General features: G+C 52.5%; 6 protein-coding genes across 6 annotated transcripts; 3 read left to right on the top strand and 3 right to left on the bottom strand.

The window, feature by feature from the left end:
* Nucleotides 1–394: 394 nt before the first annotated feature.
* On the bottom strand, nucleotides 395–2,694 carry QC763_107400 (uncharacterized protein; the record flags this gene model as incomplete). Its single annotated transcript, XM_062907322.1, has 3 exons — nucleotides 1,557–2,694; nucleotides 617–777; nucleotides 395–560 (listed from the first exon to the last, which is right to left on the bottom strand). The coding sequence occupies exons 1-3, from the start codon at nucleotides 1,683–1,685 to the stop codon at nucleotides 395–397; spliced, it is 456 nt and encodes a 151-aa protein (XP_062770265.1). The 5' UTR covers nucleotides 1,686–2,694.
* A 1,484-nt stretch (nucleotides 2,695–4,178) lies between these two features.
* Nucleotides 4,179–6,852, top strand: QC763_107390 (uncharacterized protein). Its single transcript, XM_062907321.1, has 6 exons — nucleotides 4,179–4,826; nucleotides 4,894–4,927; nucleotides 4,985–5,170; nucleotides 5,223–5,511; nucleotides 5,577–6,323; nucleotides 6,383–6,852. The coding sequence occupies exons 1-6, from the start codon at nucleotides 4,708–4,710 to the stop codon at nucleotides 6,589–6,591; spliced, it is 1,584 nt and encodes a 527-aa protein (XP_062770264.1). The 5' UTR covers nucleotides 4,179–4,707; the 3' UTR covers nucleotides 6,592–6,852.
* A 1,650-nt stretch (nucleotides 6,853–8,502) lies between these two features.
* QC763_107380 (uncharacterized protein) lies at nucleotides 8,503–12,696 on the bottom strand. Its single transcript, XM_062907320.1, has 3 exons — nucleotides 12,396–12,696; nucleotides 9,244–12,327; nucleotides 8,503–9,184 (listed from the first exon to the last, which is right to left on the bottom strand). Exons 2-3 carry the CDS (start codon nucleotides 11,141–11,143, stop codon nucleotides 8,787–8,789), a joined length of 2,298 nt encoding a protein of 765 aa, XP_062770263.1. The 5' UTR covers nucleotides 11,144–12,327; nucleotides 12,396–12,696; the 3' UTR covers nucleotides 8,503–8,786.
* Nucleotides 12,697–12,977: 281 nt separating this feature from the next.
* Nucleotides 12,978–15,983, top strand: PPE1 (Protein phosphatase methylesterase 1). The gene is made up of 3 exons (XM_062907319.1): nucleotides 12,978–13,579; nucleotides 13,638–14,575; nucleotides 14,640–15,983. Exons 1-3 carry the CDS (start codon nucleotides 13,278–13,280, stop codon nucleotides 14,804–14,806), a joined length of 1,407 nt encoding a protein of 468 aa, XP_062770262.1. The 5' UTR covers nucleotides 12,978–13,277; the 3' UTR covers nucleotides 14,807–15,983.
* Nucleotides 14,957–16,718, bottom strand: dus2 (tRNA-dihydrouridine synthase 2; the record flags this gene model as incomplete). The annotated part of the gene is made up of 2 exons (XM_062907318.1): nucleotides 14,957–16,215; nucleotides 16,303–16,718. 2 exons carry the CDS (start codon nucleotides 16,716–16,718, stop codon nucleotides 15,105–15,107), a joined length of 1,527 nt encoding a protein of 508 aa, XP_062770261.1. The 3' UTR covers nucleotides 14,957–15,104.
* Nucleotides 16,719–17,870: 1,152 nt separating this feature from the next.
* On the top strand, nucleotides 17,871–19,627 carry QC763_107355 (uncharacterized protein; the record flags this gene model as incomplete). Its single annotated transcript, XM_062907317.1, has 3 exons — nucleotides 17,871–18,934; nucleotides 19,026–19,412; nucleotides 19,436–19,627. Exons 1-3 carry the CDS (start codon nucleotides 18,596–18,598, stop codon nucleotides 19,625–19,627), a joined length of 918 nt encoding a protein of 305 aa, XP_062770260.1. The 5' UTR covers nucleotides 17,871–18,595.
* Between the last annotated feature and the right edge of the window lie 3,915 nt (nucleotides 19,628–23,542).

Raw genomic sequence — 23,542 nt, 5'->3', positions numbered from 1 at the left:
ATCTAGAATATGACGTCGTCGTGATGAAATAAAAGTGACATGCTGTGTTCTTTATCAGTCAGGCGTGTAGTTCCATTTGGATATGGCTTCCCCGCAGCTCAACTGGCAAGGCTTATACGCAAAAACCCCAATGCTCAAGGGGTTTGGCCCCAGTCTCTCTATGAAACAGGTCAGTCCAAGATAACCCGCAACCAGACTTGCTTTCTCAGTACTGTTAAAGCACTGGGAAAGAAACAAGGGTGTTCGAAAGTGTTATAACAGGTTGCCTCTAGGAAGTAAGCATACAACAGCATGTATAGGCTCGCATGTACTGTGGCAACTGCCGTCTATCGTCTTCATCTCGTCTCATCTAGTCATACCCATCGTAAATCGTCCCTACCACCCATGCCGTCTATCACTTCTTGCCGTCGACCTCCCCGTTGCTCTTCTTGTCGGCCTTGGTGGAGTCCTCCCCCTCCTCCAGGTCGTCAATGTTGACCCCCAGCGAGGCCAAAATCTCATCCAACTTGCTTTCTAACTTGGTCAGGTCGTTCTCCAACGCCGTGGCAGTCTGCTCGCCCCTGTTTGTTTTCATGTTGATCAGCGGGCTGCAACCTAACACAATCATCTGGTTCACGATCTGTGCTCTGCGGGACCACCGTCCAGATCGGGCGATATGCCATAGTAAAGACTGATCTCGTCGTCCTTGAACTGTGGTTTCTCTTCCTCCCTCGTGGCCAGGAGTTGGACTGGAGTGCCGAAGCTTTTCGGATGTAAAGAGCGGATGTGGACAAATTCCTGTAGGGTGATACCTAGGTAGGAAGGGGGCCGGATCTCAGCCCGCCGCGTCATTCACACGGCAACCATTGCGACGGGTGGACCATGCAGTATTTGGGCCCGACCACAACAGATCAGCCAGGTCAGCAGATTCTAGCGTCGAGGGACATCTCAGACCGCTGCACGAAGGGTCCTTCCTCCCTGCAGTCGGGCTGTCGGTTGACAGAACCTTCTGAGCATTCTACCCAACCAGAGGGCAGGGGAAACTATCCGTAGAAAGCTAAGCTGTGACTCGGAAGCGTGTCCTGCTGACTTCAGACAGGGCTGCCGGAATCTCTGATCTTTCTCCTCTTTGAGGAGCGGTGTATACGTAGAAAACCACAGATATGTTGGCCAAAGGGAGCGGCATGCAGGGAGCAATGTTAAAACCCTATTCGTAAAGGGTAAGGCGGCAAAGAGACCCTGGAGATCTCATGCCATGTGGATATGCGATTTGCCAACGCCCACGCAGGGCCGAGCCGGGATGCTACGGGAGTTGCCTTGAACATTCGAAGAAAACACCGAGAAATGAAAGCCGCATCATACCTAGCAAGATCTTTTAGGGCCTGGACCGCAACGGCAAGAGACAGGACGTCAGCAAAAAGCGTCCGGCTGGAGACGAGGTATGAATACCGGAAAAGGTACGGAGATAGAACGAATGGCATTGCCGGTATCGAAAGCTATACCGGCACCTCCACCAGCCCAGCAACTATGCTTTGCTTGCATGGCATCGCCTATATGTCGTGGGACAGATCGCTTACCTGCGCCAAGTTCTCACCAACCGACGCTGAGGGGAGCGGCGACGACGACGACGAAGATGACGAATTCTCATTCCGAGGCGGCTCCGTCTCGGAGGCACCGTTCTCGGGTGGGGAGTTCGGCGACGCCATGTTCGGTATTGATATCAGGAAATTGTAGAGTGAGTGAGTTTTGGTAAGAAACAAAGGCCGACGCCGCGATATCCACCGAAAAATGGCCGCGAGGTTTGTGATGGTCCAAAGTTCAATAGCGCAGCAGCTGGAACAGCGGTTCCGTAGTCGGTGCTGCCGATGTGCCCTGTTGAAACCGCAAATGCTTGACACCAACAGACTCCTCTCAGACAAACGTACGATTTTTGCAGCAAGGCTATGGCGTTTTGGGCGATGACTGGGTGTCGAGCGCTTTTGCGACAGCTCCCCACAAGGCTTGGCTCAGCGCAGGTGTGTTGTTGGAGCTTGGCTTTGCCTTTTGTCTGTGGGCGCTGGCCGTAGCCTCGTAAACCGCACTTGTCCTCAACAGTCCACGTGCCGGAGTTGAATTTGACAGAAGGGGGGACACGATCCAGCAGGTTCAGACGGCAGGTAGGTATGTACTCCGTATGGTCCGGAGTTGTTCGCATTCGGCTCAAGATGAAGATGTTGGGTTAGGATGGGATGGAATTTGTTGACTTGCAGGTTCCTCTGGAAATATCGTGCCGAGAACAGACCCTTGTTTGTGACGTGACTTGCGGGGACTGGGAGGAGAAGGGCGGAGACGTTTAAACGTTCTAGACCCTTGATCGATTTCCAGGAATCTGGACTGCAGAGCTCCCTGTTCCTCAGTTGGCTTGTGCGGGCCACTCCATCAACCCCACCATCGATCAGACGACAGCCATCTTGAAGCCTTGCGACCCATGGCCTGATTGCGAACCGAATTGTCCTATGCTGGAATTGGAAATCCCATTGGAACGGCACTTCCCAACGGCGCCAATGACTGGGAATCTCCCATTTGGGTCTTTTAGGGCAATTAGGCCCTTTTGCAGATCGGATTTCTCTCCGAGAAGTCAACATTGCCCATTTTGACTCGACCCGGATTTTGCCCATTACGAACCTTGAACATGACACATACAGAGTGGGTGTGGCATCGCATAATGTGCAAAAGATTCGATCGCGGGGCAAAATGTCGATGGTTGACATTATCAGGAATAATTGTGCCTGCTGGCTATCTACCCTATGCCCCTCCATGCGAATAGTTTATGTATGCTACTTCGTAGGCCAACGGTATTTTCCGCCAACTATCGTGTCTTTACTTTGGTAGCAGCTGATCACAATTAGGAACCTCGGGTCAGCGAATAGAAGGAAAAAAACATACCGTCGGTCCCGTCGCAGCTGGGACCAGAAGGGGGTGTGTTCCCTTTCTGAGAAACAACTGAGCGGGTTGTGAATCACTGCTTGCTACTGGCTGGTGGTGCCTGCCACCCTGCCGTGAGTCCGTGACGGCCCTCCCACGCCAGCTTGGGAAAGTGGCGGGCGGGCGACTTCTGATTGGTGGGGAGCCCTGCTGATCCATCATTATCGTACGTTTTTTTTTTCATGTGCCTCATGGTGTCGATTAGGATCGAGATCCCCCTTGCTCGCTTCCCCCTCCAAGTGCCCTTCCGTTGTCCAACGCCCCGACTGAGTTTGGAGTTTGCCATGTCGCTTTGGTTGGTCGTCATCATGGCATTCATATCAACTACGGTTAACGCGAAATGGCCAACAATACGAGCACCACAACGAGATTGCCCTGCCGCCCATGGGCCGTTTTCGTTGAGATCTCGATCAAACAGCCTGTCGACCAATCGCACCGGTGTTACTTTGCCATCTTTGAAGAAGAATGCCCATGACCGAACTTATGATCCGTAGATCGGGCCATCTCCCACAAGGGTACCGCGGGCTGCTGCTGGCCGCCACTGAAGCCGAATGTTAGACAGTGACAGGTGGTAAACTGCTGTTTCTGCTGCTGCTGGATGTTGCTGCTGCTGGAGGTCGAACATCAGTGGAGAAAGGCGCTGTGCTGCAGACATGGCGCCCTCGCATCCGGTGCTGATTGTAACTGTACTTTTCTGGCAGGGAAGAGAAGCTCCAAGACAGCGTAACAATTATCGCCAAAATTCAGACGTCCATAGTGTACGGCGGTACCCAGCACAGGCGGTCCTTTCCCGAGGAGGCTAGACGAGTACCTAGGAACTTGACCCGCTGTCCACAAATCAGCCAATTTTGGGAGCCACGCACTGGGATTGATTGCCTCGACTTTTAACGTACATACATATGTACTGCTTGTACTATATTGATCCCCATGTCGCTGACACCGCAATTCTCTTGCCCGCCAGATAATTAACCTGCGCACTCCATTTCCTGCTTTTCAGCCAAAGTCCAGGCCCAAGCACAGATCGAAGCCGATTTTTTTAATCCCACGCCCAGCATTCCGCAGCGAGACACCGACGACGGGTACCTCTATACTAGGCATAACCCATTCGAGCAAACACCCCCTGGCATCCCCCGAGCTCCCTGCACCGGCTCCGGTTCCGTGGTCTGTCTGTATTCTGTAAGTACCCTGTGCCCTCCCAGCGAGCAGACACACTTGTACACCCTTCCACTTCCATACCGATTTCGTCCCACGTCAACCAGCTCCTGTCTCTCCTCCAATTCAGCATGTCATCGAGATCTTGACCTCTACCCCACCCCCAATAGCCACCGCTGCTCTTCAAGAATGCCATGTTTGCTGTGAATCCCGTCTAACATTCCCATTGAGACTTCACCACGGGAAGCACCCCAGCCAGCAACACTTGCCGTGCAGCAACAGCCCGATCGCGAGTTTCGGGGCTCCCACTCATAAGAACCCACCGGCCAGCGAAGCTCGATTCCTCTCGACCACCATCCCTTGACATACAGTCCCCTTCCAGTCCACTGTGTTGTTTTTGTCCACGCCTACCGAAGCTCCGAGAGCGCACCACCACGACCCCGTCCCATAGCTTCAGCTTACACAGCCGAGCCGCGTTCTCCAGGCCCGCTCTGATTCGAGAGCCCAAGGCACGGGACGAAAGAACCTAGACAACTTCGAGTCCAAATAAACAAACACGCCTGTTACACCGCGAACCAGCACCATACCTCAGCAGTACACGAGCGAGGCTGAATGACGCAACTACTGTCGACCGTTTTTGGAGAGCTGGGCCTTGCCCAGTACTTGGATGCGTTCCTCGAGCAAGGGTTTGACACATGGGAAACCATTTTGGATATTACCGAGTCCGATCTGTATGTTTACACTTGGACAGAGAAAAGGTTAAAGAGAGACAATGCTGACATGAAGCTCTGCGAATAGCGACACGTTAGGAGTGAAGTTGGGTCATAGAAGGGTATGAGGCGCCAAATCTAGGTGGAAACTTGTCAAGTGGCTAACGTTTTGCGGAAAGAAACTTCAAAGACGGATTGCGAATACAAGGGGCATTGCGCCGGATGCTTCTCTCGTCTCGCCCACCCAGCCAAGCATTGAAGAACTGAGACTTCAAGACGCGCAGAGGCCGGATGCCTCCAGGCAAGATGCCCGGGACGCAGGTGTCCTTGTGGTCACCAAACGGAAATACCGTCGTCATCCCAAGGTTTGTACTCGCTCAAGTGCCTTGGTAGAGCGACGATGCTGACGTTACCTAGCCTGACGAAAATGCGCCAGAGCGGCCGCCCTCGGCTTACGTGCTCTTCTCAAACAAGATGCGCGAGGAGCTGAAGGGTCGAAATTTATCATTCACCGAGATCGCCAAACTTGTTGGCGAGAACTGGCAAAGCCTCAATGCTTCTGAAAAGGAGCCCTATGAGTCCCAAGCGCAGGCGATCAAGGAGAGGTACCTAAGCGATCTTGCCGAGTACAAAAAAACTCCCGAGTACAAGAAGTACATGCTGTACCTGCAAGAATTCAAAGCCAAGCATGGCTCTCCCCCTCAAGGTATGTTGCGCAAGTATTTGCAGTTGGGCCAGCTCCGACCATGATCTGATATTCGGGTTACTTAGATAAGGATACAGGGAAAAGGATGAAAATGTCTGATGGTGAAGGCTCCAACCGCACGAGCCCCCCAAGGACTGATCAACATCGCTCCAGCAGAAGCGGCAGCCAAGAGGACAGCCGCAGAAGCAGCGAACCCCCAGCAAGCCGGGGACAGAGGCTTGGATCAATCGTGTCGATGAGCGAATCTCAGTACTCGACTGCCACAACCCCTGGAGCTTCTCACGCCTCGCCAAGAGACGAGCCGATACACTCGCCCACGATCAGCAAAACCGAGCGCCACGAACGATCCCCCGCGCTCAACTCGATGGAGGCACCGAGTCAACGAACCCAAAATTGGAGGGACGAGCCACCCAACATGCAGAGGCACCTCCCATCCTTGTCGGACGTTTTCGAAGGTCAGAGATTTCCAGGTGGAATGCACTCGGTCGAGATGAATGGGTATCGGTTCCCGCGCGAGCCTCTACCAAGCCCAAACGGCCACCCAGGCCGCATCGAGGGTGGCGATAGCCGGCCACCAACCCTCAAGAGCGAGCAGTCGACGTCTGGGAGCACATCCTCGGGCTCGCCTTTTGGCCAGCCAAGAACGCCAGTCGATGGCCAGCTGCCAATACACGCGCTGCTGACATCGAAACCAGACCATTTCGATCTCAGCCAGCAGCAACACCAACAGTACCCCCTACAGCAACGACCGCCACATATCTTTCAGGGTGGCCCATACCCCAGTGGTGCCGGTACTTTGCCAGCAATTAATGGTGCGCCTCCCATCCATCCAAAGATCGGAAAAATACTGACATGGATGCCAATGCCAAAGGTTATGCCAGGCCCGTCCTTTCGCAACCGCCAGTAACCGCACATTCCTCCAGCGTGGGTTACCCCTCGCTAGCATCAGCTCAAGCACCAGCTCATCCTCGACAGTCCAGACATCCCCATCCCCAAGCTGGGAACCCAGATGCCGCCAGACTCGACGGTATGAGCGCGTTACTGCAAGCCGGCGAGATTGTCAACCGTCGAGCCCAATAGAAAAGGGGTCACCTCTCGCTGTTGAGACGTTTCTTTTTTGGTTTATATTGGTTGCATTATACCCTTGGGTGGCATGTGGCGGGCAACACGCACCTGCTAATTTGGACCACTATATATTACCATGTATTTGGGATTTTATTCGACTGGGTATCTCAAGTACGGCATTTTTGAGATGGGACCCGTACACAGCGATGACAATTTTGTACATACATCTCATTTTCTTTTCCAGAACAAAAAGGGCAATGTTAATGAAACTGGGACAATTCGTCATGTGTTTTCTATTGGCTTGTACATCAGGCTTATGGGCGTACAATATCCTGCTTTTCAAGGACATATTCATGATCCCTCCCACCCTCTTCGCGACGGGAGGGAGGGGAGGACCCACTATTCGTGTCAATATCGGACTTGCAGGTTTTGTCGATCTTGAACGAGAGATGGGCTCCGTCCGGATAGGGGGGTTCATGGAGTTTCGGTTTTATTCCGCTTGACGGGACATATCTGCTGGAGGTAGGTAGGGTTAAGCGAGGGGTGGGTGGGAGAAAGAAGATCTCGATGATTGTGTTTTTTGCGGACCTGTCTCCGTGGTAGGTTGCCCCTTGGTATGTCTTATGCTTGCCCCGCAGAGCGCGTCATTGACTTTTCTGGGAGGGGGGGATGGATGAGTTTTGATGAGAAGGTAAAACGGTTGGATAGGTAGAACGGATAGGTATCTACGACTTGTATAAACTGGTTTATTAGTTGGTTTTTGGTGATATAAGAGTTCTGATATCATCGTCACTCATTGACAAGTGATGGGTTCGGCTTGGGGGGGGGACATGAATGATGGAAGTTTTGTGTGGGACAGATGTTGAGTGTTTGTGCGTCTGTGTGATGGGATAGGTACGTTTGGGAGATGGATGATAACAGAATGATGAGTGAAGCTGTTGTGTGAGGGTTGGTTGGTTGCCTTTTCTTGCTCGATTGTGTGATGGTGGTAGGTTGGTTTGTGTATATGACGACGTCACTGTTGAGTCCAGAATCTTTCAAAACACATCATAAGGGGGGAAAAGGGGATCGAGATTTGCGATTTTACTTTTCTAGCATGTTCAGAGCTATGGGATAAGAAAAAAGGTGATGTCTGGCAATGGGTTACGAATGAGGAAATAGCTATCTTGATTATGTATGGGAAGTTGACAAGTCAATCAAGAAAACATCACAAATCCCGTATTCGATGACCATGGGATTTTTCGATCTGCATGTTTGGATTTTTTCTACTGTCATGCAGCTGCAAGGGGGGTGGGTGGTTGCGGGCGGTCTGTGAAGGTCTAGAACCTTTTTTTGGGATGGAAAAGGGAAATCTTGGTTGTTGTCAGACGTCAAGTTGGTCTGATGGGCTGAATGGTTGGCTGACGGGCGGTTAATGAACTCGGTAACCCTCTACGGGTTGGTTCGGTTGTCTCTTCGGGATGACGGCTTTTGGTATACCTACCTATCAAGGAGAGGGGGGGGGCTGTAAGGTTCTAGGCTGTGTCTGGGGGGGCTGGGCCGGGCAAGAGGGAAAGGTGGAAAATGCGGTCGGGAGATACGTCGTGTGACGTGATATGCGTGGTGAGCCATGCTTTTTTCTCCCTGTCAGAACGGTTTGTTGGAGATGTCGGCGATAGACAGGGGACATGAATGGCATGATAATAACACCGACATGTAATGGAGGCGTGGACGGGGAGACGGGCATGCGCGAGGGCATTGATCCACGCTTATAACGTAAGACTACGTTTGGTGGTGTTCTGGCCAGATCTTGATGAATGACGGGTAGGTAGATAGCACTTTCGTTGGTGGACGAGGCACAGTATCTCAAAGGAAAGCCTGCCTGCTTCCGGGTATTGTACACGGTAGGAGATAAGATGATTTGACCGCAAGCCAAGTAACCTGAAGCAATGGGGTAACCTGACAATTTTCAATAACAGTACCTCAACAGTCTTTTTGGAAGCCTGGTGAATAGTGTTTAATGATGGTGATTTACATATCGGGTATAGCTATGAATGCTAGGCTAGCAAATAATGAGAGATATCGTTTCAAAAACAATAAATCAAGAAGATGATAAAATAAAAATACAAGGCATTGGTAGTAGGTTGTCGTCATCTCATCCACCCTTACATCCTCCAGTTCTAGTTCTCAACAAACAAACTTGTTTTCGGCCACATTTCGCGTCACTCAGATCATCCCCGATATCCATACCCCCCTCCTGGCCCGTGGCCTCCACCTCCATACCCCATAGCACCTCCTCCGTATGGGTTGGGGTGCGAATGGTACACCGTACCATTGACTGAGATTGGTAGCCTTGGCTGCCTGCTTTCCCGGTTGTTGCTGCGGAAGTAGGAGCTATCATTGCTACCATCACGGGTATGTTGCGGCTGGGTAGGGGGCGGCGTGTATCTTGACGAAGCCGAAGACACGGGACGAGTCAGGGACTGCTTCATGTCAACAGTGCCCAGGGGAGCACCCGTCTTGAGCAGGGAGAAGGAGTCGGTAAGATCAGACTGCGCCGTCTTCTCACGGTCGAGAAGGAGAGAGTTGCGCGCATCCAGTGGGGTGAGGGTGTCGCGTTGCATTTTTTCTGGGGAGCCATGTTAGCAAGAACTCGATCCTGAGAGGGGTAAATAAGAAATGACATACCCATCTCCTTTCTTCTTTGTCTGTGCGGGTTCTTCTTGCAGCAGGCACTGATCGCGTTCCAGGCAATCAGAATGGCGAGGATGCCCGTCAGAGCAGACTGCACAGCGATCAAGACGACACCGGCCACAGTCTGGGTGGTTTGGGCGATGCCAAATTGCTCAACAAAGACAAAGATGCAGACAACCGAGAGAACGCGGACAACCTGAATGGTGATGTTGATCACGTTGCTCGACTTGCGCTCGTAGGGGCGACTCCAGATCAGAACGATGAGCATGACGCCCTCGATGATGAGCTGGGCAGACGTCTGCACCATGCCATTGCCGTCAGTGGCAGCCAGAGCGAAACCCTTGGCAAACATGTAAATGATGGTGGGCACGAAAATCCACCAGCAGCCCTTGCGATAGGACTCGTAGAACAAGCTGTACTTGACCCAGATGCTCTTGTCGTCGTACAACCCTGCAACGTCGCCCTCCTGCTTCTTGAGTCTCCGGGCTGTGCGCCAGATGTTGAAGGAGAAAAAGGCAAGAATGCCGGTGAAGAGGAAGAGGGTGATACCAGCCAGGGTCTTGGCCGCCCAGGAGTCTCCGTTGGTAAATTGAAAGACGCAGTACAGAACCCACACGCCATAGAGCAGAAGAATCAAGTGAGTGATGGCGCGGCCAATGGAGCCCCAGTAATGCTTGCGGAAGCCAGATAATGACTTTGGGAAGCTGCCGAAGAGAGCCCAGAACTCGAGAATGATCTTGACGAGGAGGACGCCCACAACGATGACGGCGATGACAAGAGCCACAATGAGGAGTACAGTCATGAAGGTGTTGGACTTGGGGACGGAGAGCTCCTGGACGTAGGCTTGCATGCCGGTGACAGCCACGCGGATAGTCTCGGTGGGAGCACCACCTTCGGGCACAACACCGGGCTCGGTGGTGTTGACGCTGGTCTCGATACCCTCGATCTGACGTCTGGCAAGGTGAACAAAGTTGTCGAATGCCCTCTTCACGAGAGCCGAGCCGGAAGGTGTCGAGGACGAACCATCCGGGTACACCAAAGTAGCACCTCTCAAGAACTCGACGCTGTCTTCTGTCAAGTTGCCTCCAGTCATGTTGCGGAACTGATCGATGGAAAGCTGCATCTGTGTCCAGGGCACGAGACCGGTCGAGAAGCCGAAGTTCTGAGAGAAGCTTCGGTAAACGTTGGGGTAGTTGACCGACATCATACCGTTCATGGCCATGCCCTGAAACCAGCCAAAGACCTCAGTGAAGCTGGGGCTGATAGTCCCCATACCACCAGCACTGGCACCGCTTGCCGCAGCACTGGCACCTGAGAAGGCCGCTCCAGCAGCAGAGATGCCGCTCATGATCAAAGCAGCCCCAGCAACACCAGCAGCAACGTAGGAAACGGCAGGGACAACGGCAGTCTTGCCGTTGCTCACCTGAGCCTCCAGACACGCTACCCTCTCACCGGACTCCTTGGACTGAAGCTGCAACGTAGCCATGGCCGCAATATCGGGAATCTGAAACGCGATAGCTGGAACCAAGTTGGCAAACTCCTCGGGAATCTTTTGCGTGCCCTTGGCGGAAAAAGTGCCCGCGGGAACGGGGCACAACTGGTCAACAAAGGTGGCGGCATCGCATGGATCGAAAGCGTTCGAGTAGATGTTCTGACCGTAAGCCGTGACGTTCAAGACGGCTGTGACATTCTGAATCTGCGAGCTCGAGCCGGCCACATCGAAGGTTACTGATTTGTCCTCGTTGTTGTACTTGATGTTGACCCTTTGTACCGAAACTGCAGCAGTGCCGTTGCAGTTGCTGAATCCTACTGTCTCGAGAATATCCGCGCCGAGTACTCCATTCGCCAGAGCCAAACCGGCCAAACCTGTCCTAAAAATCCACGTCTTCATCATTTCCCCTTTTTCTTTTCAAGTCGTTTAATGAAATGTTGGTGTAAATGATCGAATGAAAAATCGTGTGCAGCGAGTGCTCTGTCGTCGGTATATCTTCCTTATCCGCCCTTCTAGTTTTGCTGAATGTCCAGTTCGCAACTGCTTCTCCCTTCTTCGATATATCGTCCCCTTCACGTCTGAGATCTAGTCAATAGGGTTTGATATGTAAATTCCTCGAAACCGGTCCGGAATAAGTTAAGAATCGAAGAAGTGAAAATCGTGGTAGTCTAAAAGAGAGGCATTCAAAATAACTGGCCAAGGATCAACCTGGAAAGAATGAAAAGATGGTGAGGAGAAAAGAAAGAAAGAGGGCAAACAAGTTGCCCCTCGAGGAGGGAGAACTGTGAAAGTGAAGCTGTTTTCAACACAAGTGTCGATATACGGTTGTTGGCCCAAAAAGCCAGAAATGGGGAAACGAAAGAAGGCCAGAAAGAGGGAAAAGCGAGAGACGGCTTGTTGATAGGGATCAAAATGGATCAACAGGGGGGGCAGACATGAAGGAGACGGGACCCAGCGGGTATCTGAAACGGGACTGGAGAAAGCTGCCCTGGCGATGGGCAAAAAAAAACAGACATAAGCAATCCCTAGCTTCAGGGCAAATTCTTGACAGGTTCTGTTGTCGAATGGGACTGCATCCTGCTGGCAGGTGTCAAGTTCTATTGGCCTCGTCACGAACACCCGAGCATTTCGGCGATCCCTTGACCAGTCGATTGACTCTGGAGGTCTCCTGGGCCTCGACGACGGGCTGTGGAGGAGGCGAAGAGGGGGAGCGAACGGGGAGAACCGAGGGTGCGGGTCGAGGACCTGGAGGCCATCTGAAACCTTAGCGGCAAAGGGGCGCTGGGTGGAAGACCCCTGCACAGTGCTTTGCAACCTCTTGGGCGGCTCTGCGGCGGGCAATTGGCTACCGATTGGCTGTGGGGGTCCGAAAGTTGGTTTAGCGATAGCGTCTCTGGTACATTTTTACGATGCATGAAACTTTGAAGTGGGCGAAAAGAACTGATGTCAACACCCGCTGTCATGTCCTGGTAGTGTAGTGTTCAAGACTTTATATTGACGGAAGCGCGTGGCAGATTCGACAGCCCTGCGGTATTCCTGGGACGGCATATGTCTTCGTGAACTGGCATGTTGTCTGCCCTTGACAACTACCTCCAGAGGCATTCCCAAGACGGTCAGCTTGTTTCAACACGTGGAAAAAGAATCCTTTGCTTACTTTCTCCCGACAAAAGTATTGTGCATCATAGCCTGTACTCCCCGAGATCCCCCCTGACCCCTTGACCCCGCAGCGAACATCAAAAGTGCAGGAATTCTCGAATGCAAAGTGCATCAGACTTTGACATCTCAGCCAACGATATGACTTCATCCGAAGTGGGAAACCCTGGGCACCCAGAGAGGGGATCGCCTGTCCCGTGCACAGCCATCATTCATGCATTAATGCATCGACTTGAACGCTGCTTGGGTAGGTGGTACCGACTTCGGTTGGCCAACTTCAAAGTCGAAATGTTCTTCCTTAAAGTTGGGTCAAGTTCCACAAAGCCATCGAGTAACACCGTCATTCTCCAGAAAAAGACTTGAGTAAGAACACAAGAAATGTCAAGTGTACAAATAGAGGCGAAAGACACTTGATTGGGGTGTTGGAAAGATGTTGTGCAGCTTCAAATTTGAAGAATCAAGAGATCACATCTAGGACAGTAACTCCATAATCTTTTGGCACTGTAAACGAGGGCCTTTGGTACGGGGTTGCCCACACATGCCTGAGGGGCACCACAGTGCGCAAACTTTGGGCGCTGACAACCAATGACCTCACTCTCCCAATTGTATGAACAGCACCTAATGATCAATCATCAAGCAACCACACCAACGACCAACTCGGCCTGTCACACGATACATCGAGTCGTGTGATATCAAATTGACTACTTCTATTCTTGCTGACGGTCTGTACCACTGAGATTTGACATTCTTTTTTTGCTTGGCGCCATTCATCGTGAACCATCAAAGCCCCGGCCGAGAAAAAAGAATACAAGGGAAATCCCACCAGGAAGGAGGAGGTGTAAGGGGAGCAAGGCTTGTATCAACGTCTGGGAAGAGGCAGATCATGAGCGAGTTGCAGAAGAAGTGGGCAAAAGCAAGACTTTCCAACACGATGCAAGCGCACGCCTACGCACCAAGCCAAGCCATGGGGACCACGGCAATGCCAATCCCAGCAACGACATTACAGCCACCTGTTGGTCTTCCCGACTTCAATGAGCTGGATGAAGAAGATGAAGACCAGTTTGGATCTCTCTCATCTATCCCAAACCACCCACAAGATGACGACTCCTCGTCAGCATCTTCAGTCTCATCAACAGGCACAGTAATCCCATCACCGGGTAGAGCTCTGTTTGCAAGGCCACAAGGGTATGTTCACCCTAACTCACCGATTCTGATATCAACTTCTAACTAACACCCTCCTCAGAGTTCCAACCCGCTCGTCCCTAGACCCAATCCCCTGGACAACCTACTTTGAACGTGAACTCTCCCTCCTCTCAACAGACGGGACCATAACCTACCACGTCTACCTCACCTCCCCTGATCCCCCTACCCCTTCAACCACCAACAACCCAGCACCAGGAGCCAAACCATCCACCGGCGGTCCCCTCTTCGTAACCCACCACGGCGCCGGCTCCTCCGCCCTCTCCTTCGCCGTCCTCGGCTCTGAAATTCGCAAACGTCTCCCCTCAGCCGGCATCCTCTCCCTCGACGCCCGCGGCCACGGCCTAACAACCATCACCACCCCCAGCCCCAACGAACCAACCAACCTCTCCCTCGGTACTCTATCCCAAGACCTCTGCAATGCAATCCTCCTCACGGCCAAAGCCATGTCCTGGCCTGACATCCCCCCTCTCATCCTAGTAGGCCATTCTCTAGGCGGAGCCGTCGTCACCGAACTCGCCTACCAACCCCTTCTTCCCCCTTCAGTTTCCCTACTGGGATACGCAGTACTCGATGTTGTCGAAGGCTCAGCCCTAGACGCCTTGCAGTCAATGCAGACATACCTCAGCACCCGGCCACAGGGGTTTCATTCATTAAAGGAAGGCATCGAATGGCATGTTAGGTCACGAACAATAAGAAATAGCGTCAGTGCGAGGGTTAGTGTCCCTGCTCTATTAGTCGATACCACCACCACAACCACACAACCACAGCAACAGCCACCCTCAACGAAGGTGTCAAAACCGTGGAAATGGCGGACGGATCTTAGTTCTACCCAGCCGTTTTGGCAAGGGTGGTTTGTGGGATTGAGCAAGAAGTTTTTGGGGCAAGGGGCGACGGGGTTGGGGAAGGGGGCGGGGAAGATGTTGCTTTTGGCGGGGACGGATAGGTTGGATACCGAGTTGACTATTGGGCAGATGCAGGGTGTGTTTTACCTTTCTATACGTGAGAAATGAGAGGTGATGGTTGCTGACAGAAACAAAAATAGGGAAATATGCTCTCCAGGTGTTTCCTGAGGCGGGGCACTTTATTCATGAGGACTTGCCTGAGAAGACGGCGGTGGCGCTGGTGGACTTTTACAGGAGGAATGACAGGAGTGCATTGGTGTTGCCGCCGAAGGTGTCGGAGTTGTTGGCGCAGGGGAGGAGGGTTTAGCGTGGGGGTGGGGATGCATAATCATGATGGGATGAAAGGGAATACATATGGGGTTGTGTGATGTGAATATGGAAACCATTGCGGAAAGTTCATAATTTGTTCATCGGTTTGGTTACTGTTCAAAGTCCGTGGATTTGTCCATCTCCACGAGACAAGAGACCAAACGCTAAACCGTATCTATATTTTCCTTTCCATATGCTGCCTGCCCGTCTATTTTGTACATCTACCAACCATGCTCGCCCATAACTCAAATATAATACAAGGGGTATATCCATCTCCAAATCACAACCAACTCAGTTTACGCTGCCTGAGCAAGAGCAGGCCCGTCCTGTTGGGCAACTGGCTCAGCAACCACCACCACCTTCTCTTTCTTGACCTCCTTTGCCCCATCAACCTCATCCTCACTCTTCCTCTTCTTCTCATTCTTCCCCTTCACCTGCTGCTGCTGCCCCTTCTTCCCCTTGCCCTCCTTCTTTGGCGCCCACTCCCCCAACCTCAACACCTCATCCGTCCTCCTCGCCATCTCCACCATCTCCTCAAACCCCATCACCTTAACCAACTCCTCATAACTCTTCCCCTGCGCGCACATGGTCTTATAAACCGGCTCCCGCCCCGGCACAATCTGACTGAGCGTAAACTTGGTATTACTCATCTTATTCTCCACCTCCATCGCAAACCTCACCAGCTCCCTCGCATATTGCTCCCACGTTGTCTTCTCCTCCCCCTCCTTCAAAAACACATTCGGATTCTTCTCCGCCGCCGTCGCAATCATCGCCCCGTCCACCCTGAACTCCTCCATGAGCTTATACCCATCCCGCCTGTCCGCCACATCCCCATTCACCACGCACGCCACCCCCGCCTCGCGACAGATGTATCCAATCATCCTCAACTGCCCCCTTATCGCCCGTTCCCTCGGTCGCATAGGCGTAGTCCGGCAGTGGATCGTCAACCCCGTGATCCCCGTCCCCACCAACCTCCTAACCAACGCCTCCGTCTTCTCCGGTGTCTCCAGCAATCTAATCTTCACCGAGACCCCAATCCCAAACTCGGGGATGATATGCCTCGTCAGATTCTCCAGGATGGCAACAAGCTTATCCGGCGTCTGCAACAGCGCAGCGCCCATCCCGCCCGAGGTAGAGAAAGGCTTTGGACAGCCGGCGTTGACGTCTATCCCAGCCACATCCCCCGCCACCAGCCTCGCCGCCGCGAGCGCTCTATCCGGGTCAGAGGTTCCAATCTGGAAGACCAGCTTTCCCTTTTCCCTTATTGGGTCAAGCCGGAAGATGACGTTCTCGTCGTAACCAGCTTTGTTGTGGGCTTGGGAGGGGGGCGGGTCCATTCGATGCAGGAGGTTCGGGGGTTGGTTCGCCGGGTGGTGCCGATGAGGGAGTGGTCGACTGTTTCTGGGCCTGTTTTATCAATCACACCTTGTTAGCAAAGAAATGTAAAGAAAGGAAGGGAGAGGGAACATACCCCATACTAAATCAGCCCCGTACTTGAGCGCCAGCAACCTGGCCGGCAGCTCCCCCGATCGTACCATTGGCGCGAGAACAATCTTGCCTCTGTAGTCGACGCCGTTGGGGGGGATGGGCACCCTCCTTGCGAGGACCTCTTCGGGAAGGGAGGAGATGCACCATTGTACTGTGTTCTCTGCCGCGGCGGCTTCTTCGGGGGTGCGCCCGACAGCATTGGCGGGAGATGTGGTTTCTTGAATGGTGAAAGCTGGTTCGGTTGGTGGCATGGCAACCTCTGCCGCCGTCGAAGCCATCGTTCGAAGGGGGTTCGACGTCCTGATCGCAAATGTAGTAGTAGTGGGGGCAGCGGCGGTAACTCTTGCAACAGCGGGAACGGAAACGGTTGGCAGCAGTCGAGACAGGACCCGTGAGTGGTGGCTGAGTGGCCTGAAAGCCATCGACTAGCTAGCTAGCTGGTGCGATCAGTCGGCGGGCTGATCAAGAAGGAGGAAGGTTTGCTACCAGAGAGGAAAAATAACCTTTTGGCTGGCTGGCGAATCGATCCAATTGCGCGCGCTGGTGTGCAGCTCAAAGGTGGGATGAAATTCCTTATCTTATCGGTAAAAAGTGAAGCTGTGCTGTGTGTACAACTACCCTAACCCTCTTTTAAGTTCTTGGAACGAATAGGGGGTTCGCTGCCATGACAACCACTAATCTGAAATCGGTGGGACAAATATCGCAAAAAAGGACTGATGGTTCTTGGTCGATGTCATTGTACTCACTGTGATCCTTCATTCTGTAATATAAGTATTACCACATGGCGAAAAGCTTGAGCGGTTTATTGTCCCCGAGATCAATCCTAAAGAGAAACAAATCCGCACCATGGTGTTGGGATTACGCTCAGTCTGATCCCGATTTCGCTGGTAACCTTGCCGCGAATATATATCCTCAAACCTGAGAGAGGCTCCAGTACGTACGGATACCACCGTGTTCGTGGAACTGGCTTCCCCCTCAGATCAGAAGCAGGTGACCCAAGCACTGCCACTTGGAACTGTTCTGTGAGTCTACTGCCCCGAAAGATTCCCATGGAGATTAGCCATGGCAGAATGACAATTCCAATATCCAATCTGATGTGAACATTCCCTCCTCACAGTATCACAATCCAGTGTCATCACATTTGTCACTGAGAATATTCTTCTCACTTGGTTCAGGATACTGGCGGCGACATCACAGCACAAAACCCCCCCCAGCAAAATTACCAAGTGCCATAGTCGTCCTTCATTGGACATCCGAGGGAGAGATCTATCTATCTGGACGCAGCCTCGTATGATGAGAATCCCATCCCACCAACCTTGGACAGCTGACTTACCTGCACGAAGGGATCGACCCTGACTTTCCCCCCCGATCTGTATCACCGCATGTGGTGCATCCCAACCCCTCACGTTGCGGTATCACGTAAATCGAGACATGTACACAGACGAGCCTTGGTGCTGGGAAAGGGGCTTTCCTACCTGCAGCCAGCCGAAACTATTCAAGGATGGGGTATGAAATCCAAGGCCGAGCGGGTATGGGCCGATGCCAGCGTGCGGGTTGAGAAGTCCAATACCTCCAAAAAACCAGCAGTGCACTTCTACTTGAGAAATACGCGGCATATCAGGCGACCTATGCTGAGGCCTTAATAGACATTTTGACGGCCAGCCTATTGGATGCCGGGAACCGGATATAGCCCCCACGTCGCCATAGGCGGCATACAAGGTGAGGCTGTACGACGGGCTGATCTGTAGGCTTGAGGAGAGAGACACGCAAGAAAACAGGCTTTGCTTTCAAAATATCACTGAATCTCCCATCCGTCAAAAACTACTTCCAGATAATAACTTTTGCACATGCATACCTTACCACCGTAGCCTGTTCTCAATTCTTCGAAGCAAGAGCACTGTTGAAACATTTGCGCGAGAAAGAAGAGGAACAAAAGGACAAAACAAAGCTCGTCGATGATGCCACAACAGATACCTTGGGTGATATAATCACAGCTGAAACGGTCAGTTTCGACACTTCGACTGTTGCAGACATCCAGTTTCCAGGCAGGAGCTACCAAAACCCCGTTTCAAGCTTACCAGCCGTGTTCCCATGGCACAACCCGACACCATGTGAAAAGTGCGATGAGAAGATGATGACTACAAGAAGGACACTGGCAGTACAGCAGATGCTCACTTCGAAGACCAAGCATATATAACCGACCATGTGAGTCTGAAATGTGCATTTGATACATAAACCTCCTCGGATGTTACACCATTGTTGGTAGCTAGGCTGACACCAAATATAGTGTGTTTTCGATATGCAATATGCCTTCTTCGTAACGATGGGTGGGCTCACAGTGAGGCACCAAGAAAGCGACATAGATGAAGGGCACAAAATGCGCACATGTATAATCTCTGCCCATCTTGCAAAGAAGGTAGCAGATCAAGATGTCAAAGCACTGATACTGCCAAGGTCCTTCATAATGCATCAGAGCAAGGCGGACTTCTTCAAGAAATCGCTGGTTGTTATCCAAGTTAGTTGGGTGATTATTGAGTGTGCTGCGCGCAAGGTATATGGCTTACCACTCAGTCTGTTGGAGCTGCACATTATGGTACATGTGGTTTGTGCAATTTTGATGTATGCCTTTTGGTTTAATGTAAATCATCTTCGACCCCATGACGAAGGTACCATTATTGGCTGCCCGTGTAGCCCTTGTGGCTGTACTCAGATTGCTTATCTGTGATCAGAAACCCCTTGACCTCCAAGGCTCCTACGAAGTCAAAGACCGAAACGCCATGAAAACTATCCACAGAGCGGCCAAAGAAACAGACTCGCTTTTCTATAGAAACCATGGCAATATTCTCAACTTTCAGCACAAACTCGTACCCAAAGACCCCTTCGACTTCCTCCTCAAAGCCCTGGCCTATGTCTATCATCACGTGTTAGCAGTATTTAGCTCTCCCGTCCTACCTGTGGCCTACGGTGGTGTTCATCTTTCGGCTTGGAACTTCGAATTTCCCACTGTTCAAGAGGCCGTTATCTGGAAGGTGTCCTCCATTATCATCGCATCTACAGGACCAGCTCTGATATTGGCTACACTCTTTGCAGCCGCTTTTTCTTGGCTGATTCTCGGTGTGATTTCATGTGTCTTTGGAAGAGCTGGTGCGACGAACCAGAGCATTACGAATCGGATGATGAAGTCGCAGTGTTGGGCCAGGCGGTTATGCCCCTTCTCATCACCCCTTTCATAATCGGTATCACCATGCTAATTGTGATGCTGGCCGCCCGCGTGTTCTTGGTAGTGGAGGTCTTCATCAGTTTACGGGCCGCACCTCTAGGTGTGTTTTAGAGTCCTGCTTGGGTTGAAATGTTACCGCATGTATGACAGACAAAGGCGATATTTTGGGTCTTGGGTCTGGTAATAGTAATGGTTCCTTAGAGTAGTCGCTTGCAACTGGATACCTGAATGGCCTTAGAAGTCTGATGACCCCCCTCCTTCCTACCAATCCCTGCATGCAAGATCCCATCCTGCCACAAGCAATCCAGACCTCGAAACAGTTGTCTCGGGAAGTCTCGGTCTGAGAACAAAAAAAGGCCCAGACACAAAGAATGTCTCTCAGTTCCCTGGAGGTGCCGGCTGTCCGACCACCCGACTTGGCGGTTGCCACCGCCGGTTCATGGATCCGGCCTTGTCTTCCATAATAATCCCGGCTCCCGGCCCAGGTCCACGTGTTGATGTAGACCCGGCTGCCTCCTTCTGAATTCATGTCGAACATTTTTACTAAAGCCGGTGGTGAGCGGGCGGTTTGCATTGCCATTTTCGTTCGTCGGTTACTCCATGTGCAGATCAATGCACGTAGGGAACTTCTCCTCCGTTGTCTGTGGACACCCGAGCCATCTCGGACCCCACGTGGGGTATCGAACAGAGCTACTGTGTGGTCGTTCATGGCCCTTCATCAGAGATATAAAACGCACCAGACGGTCAATCCTTTTCCTTCCGCTTGCTAAGTGGAATATGGGTGCCGCCATTGGCCGTCCTCCACCGCTGTCAACACCCCGGAACGGTTGATCAGATCCAGAGGACATTCCCTATGATGTCTTGATCACGTGCCAGAGGTTTTGGTAGAAGGGATATCGGATATGGCCGTGATTCGTCCGGTGTTAACCCCTATACGAGCAAAGAACTGCTTGGTCCAGGGACGGATTCCAGCTACTGTGAGAGAACGACAGTATAATGGGCTTGACGGGATGTCAGCCCCTTGCCGATCGGCTGGTTCATCCGACAGACATGCTTGGGATTCTCCAAGGAGCTTTTGTTTCACCTTTTCAGGACTTTCAGGTCTCAACAGCTGTGGGCATCAGGTGATATGTGGACTTACCAAGCAAAGAATGAGACAGTTTTATGTGTACCATGGACCATGGACATGCTGCTTGGCAAGCGTTTTTCAATAAATAACAGTGCGATCGCAGCTGTCAGTATAGGGGCCATAACGCCATGGACGTTGCTTGAGCCACATGGCTCTTTTACCTGTCGTTTTATGGGATTTTTGTTGTCAGGGTTGGCGGTAAGGGTCTAACAAGTAGACAAAAGAATGGGACGGCAATGCGCCTCAGGCAAACTCCCCATGTGCCCCATGACGTCAGTGGCTGAAGATAACTGGTCAGTGCGGCCGCGGGGTGGGCGAACACTCGCTTCGAATGCTGCCCTCAAGATATTGACTTTGACTTGAAGTATCAGCTTGAGGAAGTGAAAAAAAGATAGACTCACCAGGAGGAGATCGCTAGGAGCATGCAAATCCTTTCAGGATCGGGGGTTTTGGTGGCCACGGACGGCTTGCCCCGTACATGGTGGGAAGCTGTCGGTCGACCCTGTCGATCAGATTGCCTTGGAAAGCTGCTTGGTTGCTGGAATGGGTATGGGAATGTTTTCTTGAATGCGAAACGAAACGACGGATAATATTCGGAATTGAGTAATGGATGGTGTGGGATATCGCCGCAGTGATGCTAGGATGGAGATGTGAGACTCTCACGGACCTTCAAGCGTCAAACCAATGAGCTCTGAAGCATGAGAACCATGTGCCGGCCTTCATTTAGAACGCTGCATTTTCCGTGTGACGATGTGGGCGAAGAAGACACAGGCTTGAAGCGCCCAAAAGATAGAGCCACAGCGAGACACGCCTGTGTCGGGAGCCCCGCAGTGGCGTCCGAAGCAAGCGAGAACTCATCAGGCGAAAAAAAAGGTCGCTCGAGCTTTCGCGCTTTCCCATCAGGCACTCAGAGAAAATGCATGTTGCCTGAGGCCCTACCGCGCACCATCTGCAACCCCCGAGCGGGGAAGCTCACACGGCACAGCTGCATGTCTCTAGCAACGGAGCACTCACCTCTCTTTGGACAAGCACCACCTGCACCACCAAGACAGAAGGGAGGGGGGGCGGGTAGGGAGGCGTCACGGAGACATCAGATAGATCAGATAGTTCAGATAAACCCCAAACTGGCGACGCCTGAAGAAACGGGAACGTTGTAAATGTCGGGCCGCTACGGTTGTTAGTGCACAGCAACGCGAACCGACAGTTCGGGAAGAGTGGGTGAGTAGGTGGGCAGATTGGGCGTGTCCCGAGTCAGGACGAGGCCAGAGCAGCAGTCTCTTTTAGCTGCCCGCCCAGGCTACTGTCTGACAGGTGGCTAGGACCTATTTCTTGATTTGAACGGCGGGATCCATTAGGTCCCTAGGTACTTGTAGTGTGCTTGCTGTAGACAGACACCACCTGAAAGACATGTCGGTGTAGAGAAGCCATCCATTCAACATTCAGCTCTTCTGTTCGAGACAAGACAACGGCACAACGGCTCACCCACCACCCTACCACTATCTATTGCCGTATTATCTATCACTCTTCGTACTGCCACTAAAAAAAAGGGCGGTTGTGCAGGGAATTGACAGGGAAGCGTCGATCCCTTGCCCTCCTCGGCGACCCGACCGGCCCCCCAGACTACCCCATTTTCTCAATCCTCCTCCTCTCTTCACGTCTCCTCCTCCCTGTTCCCACTCCCACCCTCAAAGACGCCCGAGTCCTTTGCTGCTGCCTCACCCTTTCACCAGGCCGCACAAGTCCAACAGGACGACGAGGGGCTGAACAAAGCTCTCCTCACAATACACCCGCGTCTCCGCTTCGCCTAGACCCTACGCACGGCGGTTTCGGCCCATTTGGACGACTACAGTCCAACTCAACTTTTTGAAAGACCCTTTTTTGCCTTCCCCGACACTCTGGTGCCGTTACCCGACGACGACATCTGCGCAACTCGGCCACACCATCCGAGCCTCTGTGCGTTTTGCAATCCACCTGTCGCCTGTCGCCTGTCGCCTGTCATCCCATCGTCGCCCGTCGCATTCCCATCGCTCAAAGGGTCGTGTAATCCACATACTGCACCTGGACTCGCCGCCAATTCAGTATTCCCCGCATGAGTTGCACCTACGCCGCCGACCACCTCGATAAGTCGTTCCCCGCGACCCAAATCATTTTAACCGCCATCACCCCGCCGTCGCTACCCCCGTTTTGTACCGTTTACCTCTCTGTCTCTCCCACCGCTGGCATCGCCCATCAGAGACAATATCACGGCTGCTGGGTCTAAACGGCCCTCTGTGCCGCAACCATGAGTGGCGAATCATCGCTAGCAGCTGTGACTGCTATTCTGAAAAGTCTCGCGACCGATCCGACCACGCCGCCTCTCTTGAATCTCCGCGTCAACACCCGCTTCAATATCCCTGGCGCTGATACTTCTGAAAAGCTCGAACTCGAGCTCGAACTTGCTGCGCTGGTTCTCCGTGTCCAGCATCTTCAGGCCCGTGCCAATACGACCACCTCGAGCCTGCTTCCCGACACCCCTGACGGAAACGGCCATCTCTCTCTGTCGGACGAAAGAGCAAGGGCTGGGAATTCTGGATATGCTGCTCCGCTACCGCGAGATGAGCTCCTCGACGAGGCTCTCGAAGGTTTGAGGGAGCATGTTGACGATCAGTCCAAGCTTCTCGACAGCCAGCGCCAGGAGCTGGATGGCGTAAATGCCCAGCTTCTCGAGCAGAAGCAGCTCCAGGAGAGGGCCCTTGCCATTATCGAGCAGGAAAGGGTCGCTACTCTGGAACGCGAGCTATGGAAGCATCAAAAGGCCAACGAGGCCTTCCAAAAGGCCCTGCGTGAGATTGGTGAAATCGTGACGGCTGTTGCCCGCGGTGATCTTTCCAAGAAGGTGCGGATGAACAGTGTTGAAA

The sequence above is a fragment of the Podospora pseudopauciseta genome, chromosome 1 (genome assembly GCF_035222475.1).
Source record: "Podospora pseudopauciseta strain CBS 411.78 chromosome 1, whole genome shotgun sequence".
Taxonomy (NCBI): Eukaryota; Fungi; Ascomycota; class Sordariomycetes; order Sordariales; family Podosporaceae; genus Podospora; species Podospora pseudopauciseta.
The sequence above is the reverse complement of the archived record's forward strand: the minus strand, read 5'-3'. Positions and strand labels throughout refer to the sequence as shown.

Excerpts from the sequence above, each read along its gene's own strand:
- QC763_107390 (XM_062907321.1), top strand. The coding sequence starts at position 4,708 with ATGACGCAACTACTGTCGACCGTTTTTGGAGAGCTGGGCCTTGCCCAG. Across the intron at positions 4,928-4,984 it reads TGAAGTTGGGTCATAGAAGG|AAACTTCAAAGACGGATTGC; the intron begins GTATGAGGCGCC and ends TTTTGCGGAAAG. Across the intron at positions 6,324-6,382 it reads TACTTTGCCAGCAATTAATG|GTTATGCCAGGCCCGTCCTT; the intron begins GTGCGCCTCCCA and ends CCAATGCCAAAG.
- QC763_107380 (XM_062907320.1), bottom strand. The coding sequence starts at position 11,143 with ATGATGAAGACGTGGATTTTTAGGACAGGTTTGGCCGGTTTGGCTCTG. Across the intron at positions 9,185-9,243 it reads ACAAAGAAGAAAGGAGATGG|AAAAAATGCAACGCGACACC; the intron begins GTATGTCATTTC and ends ATGGCTCCCCAG.
- PPE1 (XM_062907319.1), top strand. The coding sequence starts at position 13,278 with ATGAGCGAGTTGCAGAAGAAGTGGGCAAAAGCAAGACTTTCCAACACG. Across the intron at positions 13,580-13,637 it reads CTGTTTGCAAGGCCACAAGG|AGTTCCAACCCGCTCGTCCC; the intron begins GTATGTTCACCC and ends CACCCTCCTCAG. Across the intron at positions 14,576-14,639 it reads GACTATTGGGCAGATGCAGG|GGAAATATGCTCTCCAGGTG; the intron begins GTGTGTTTTACC and ends AAACAAAAATAG.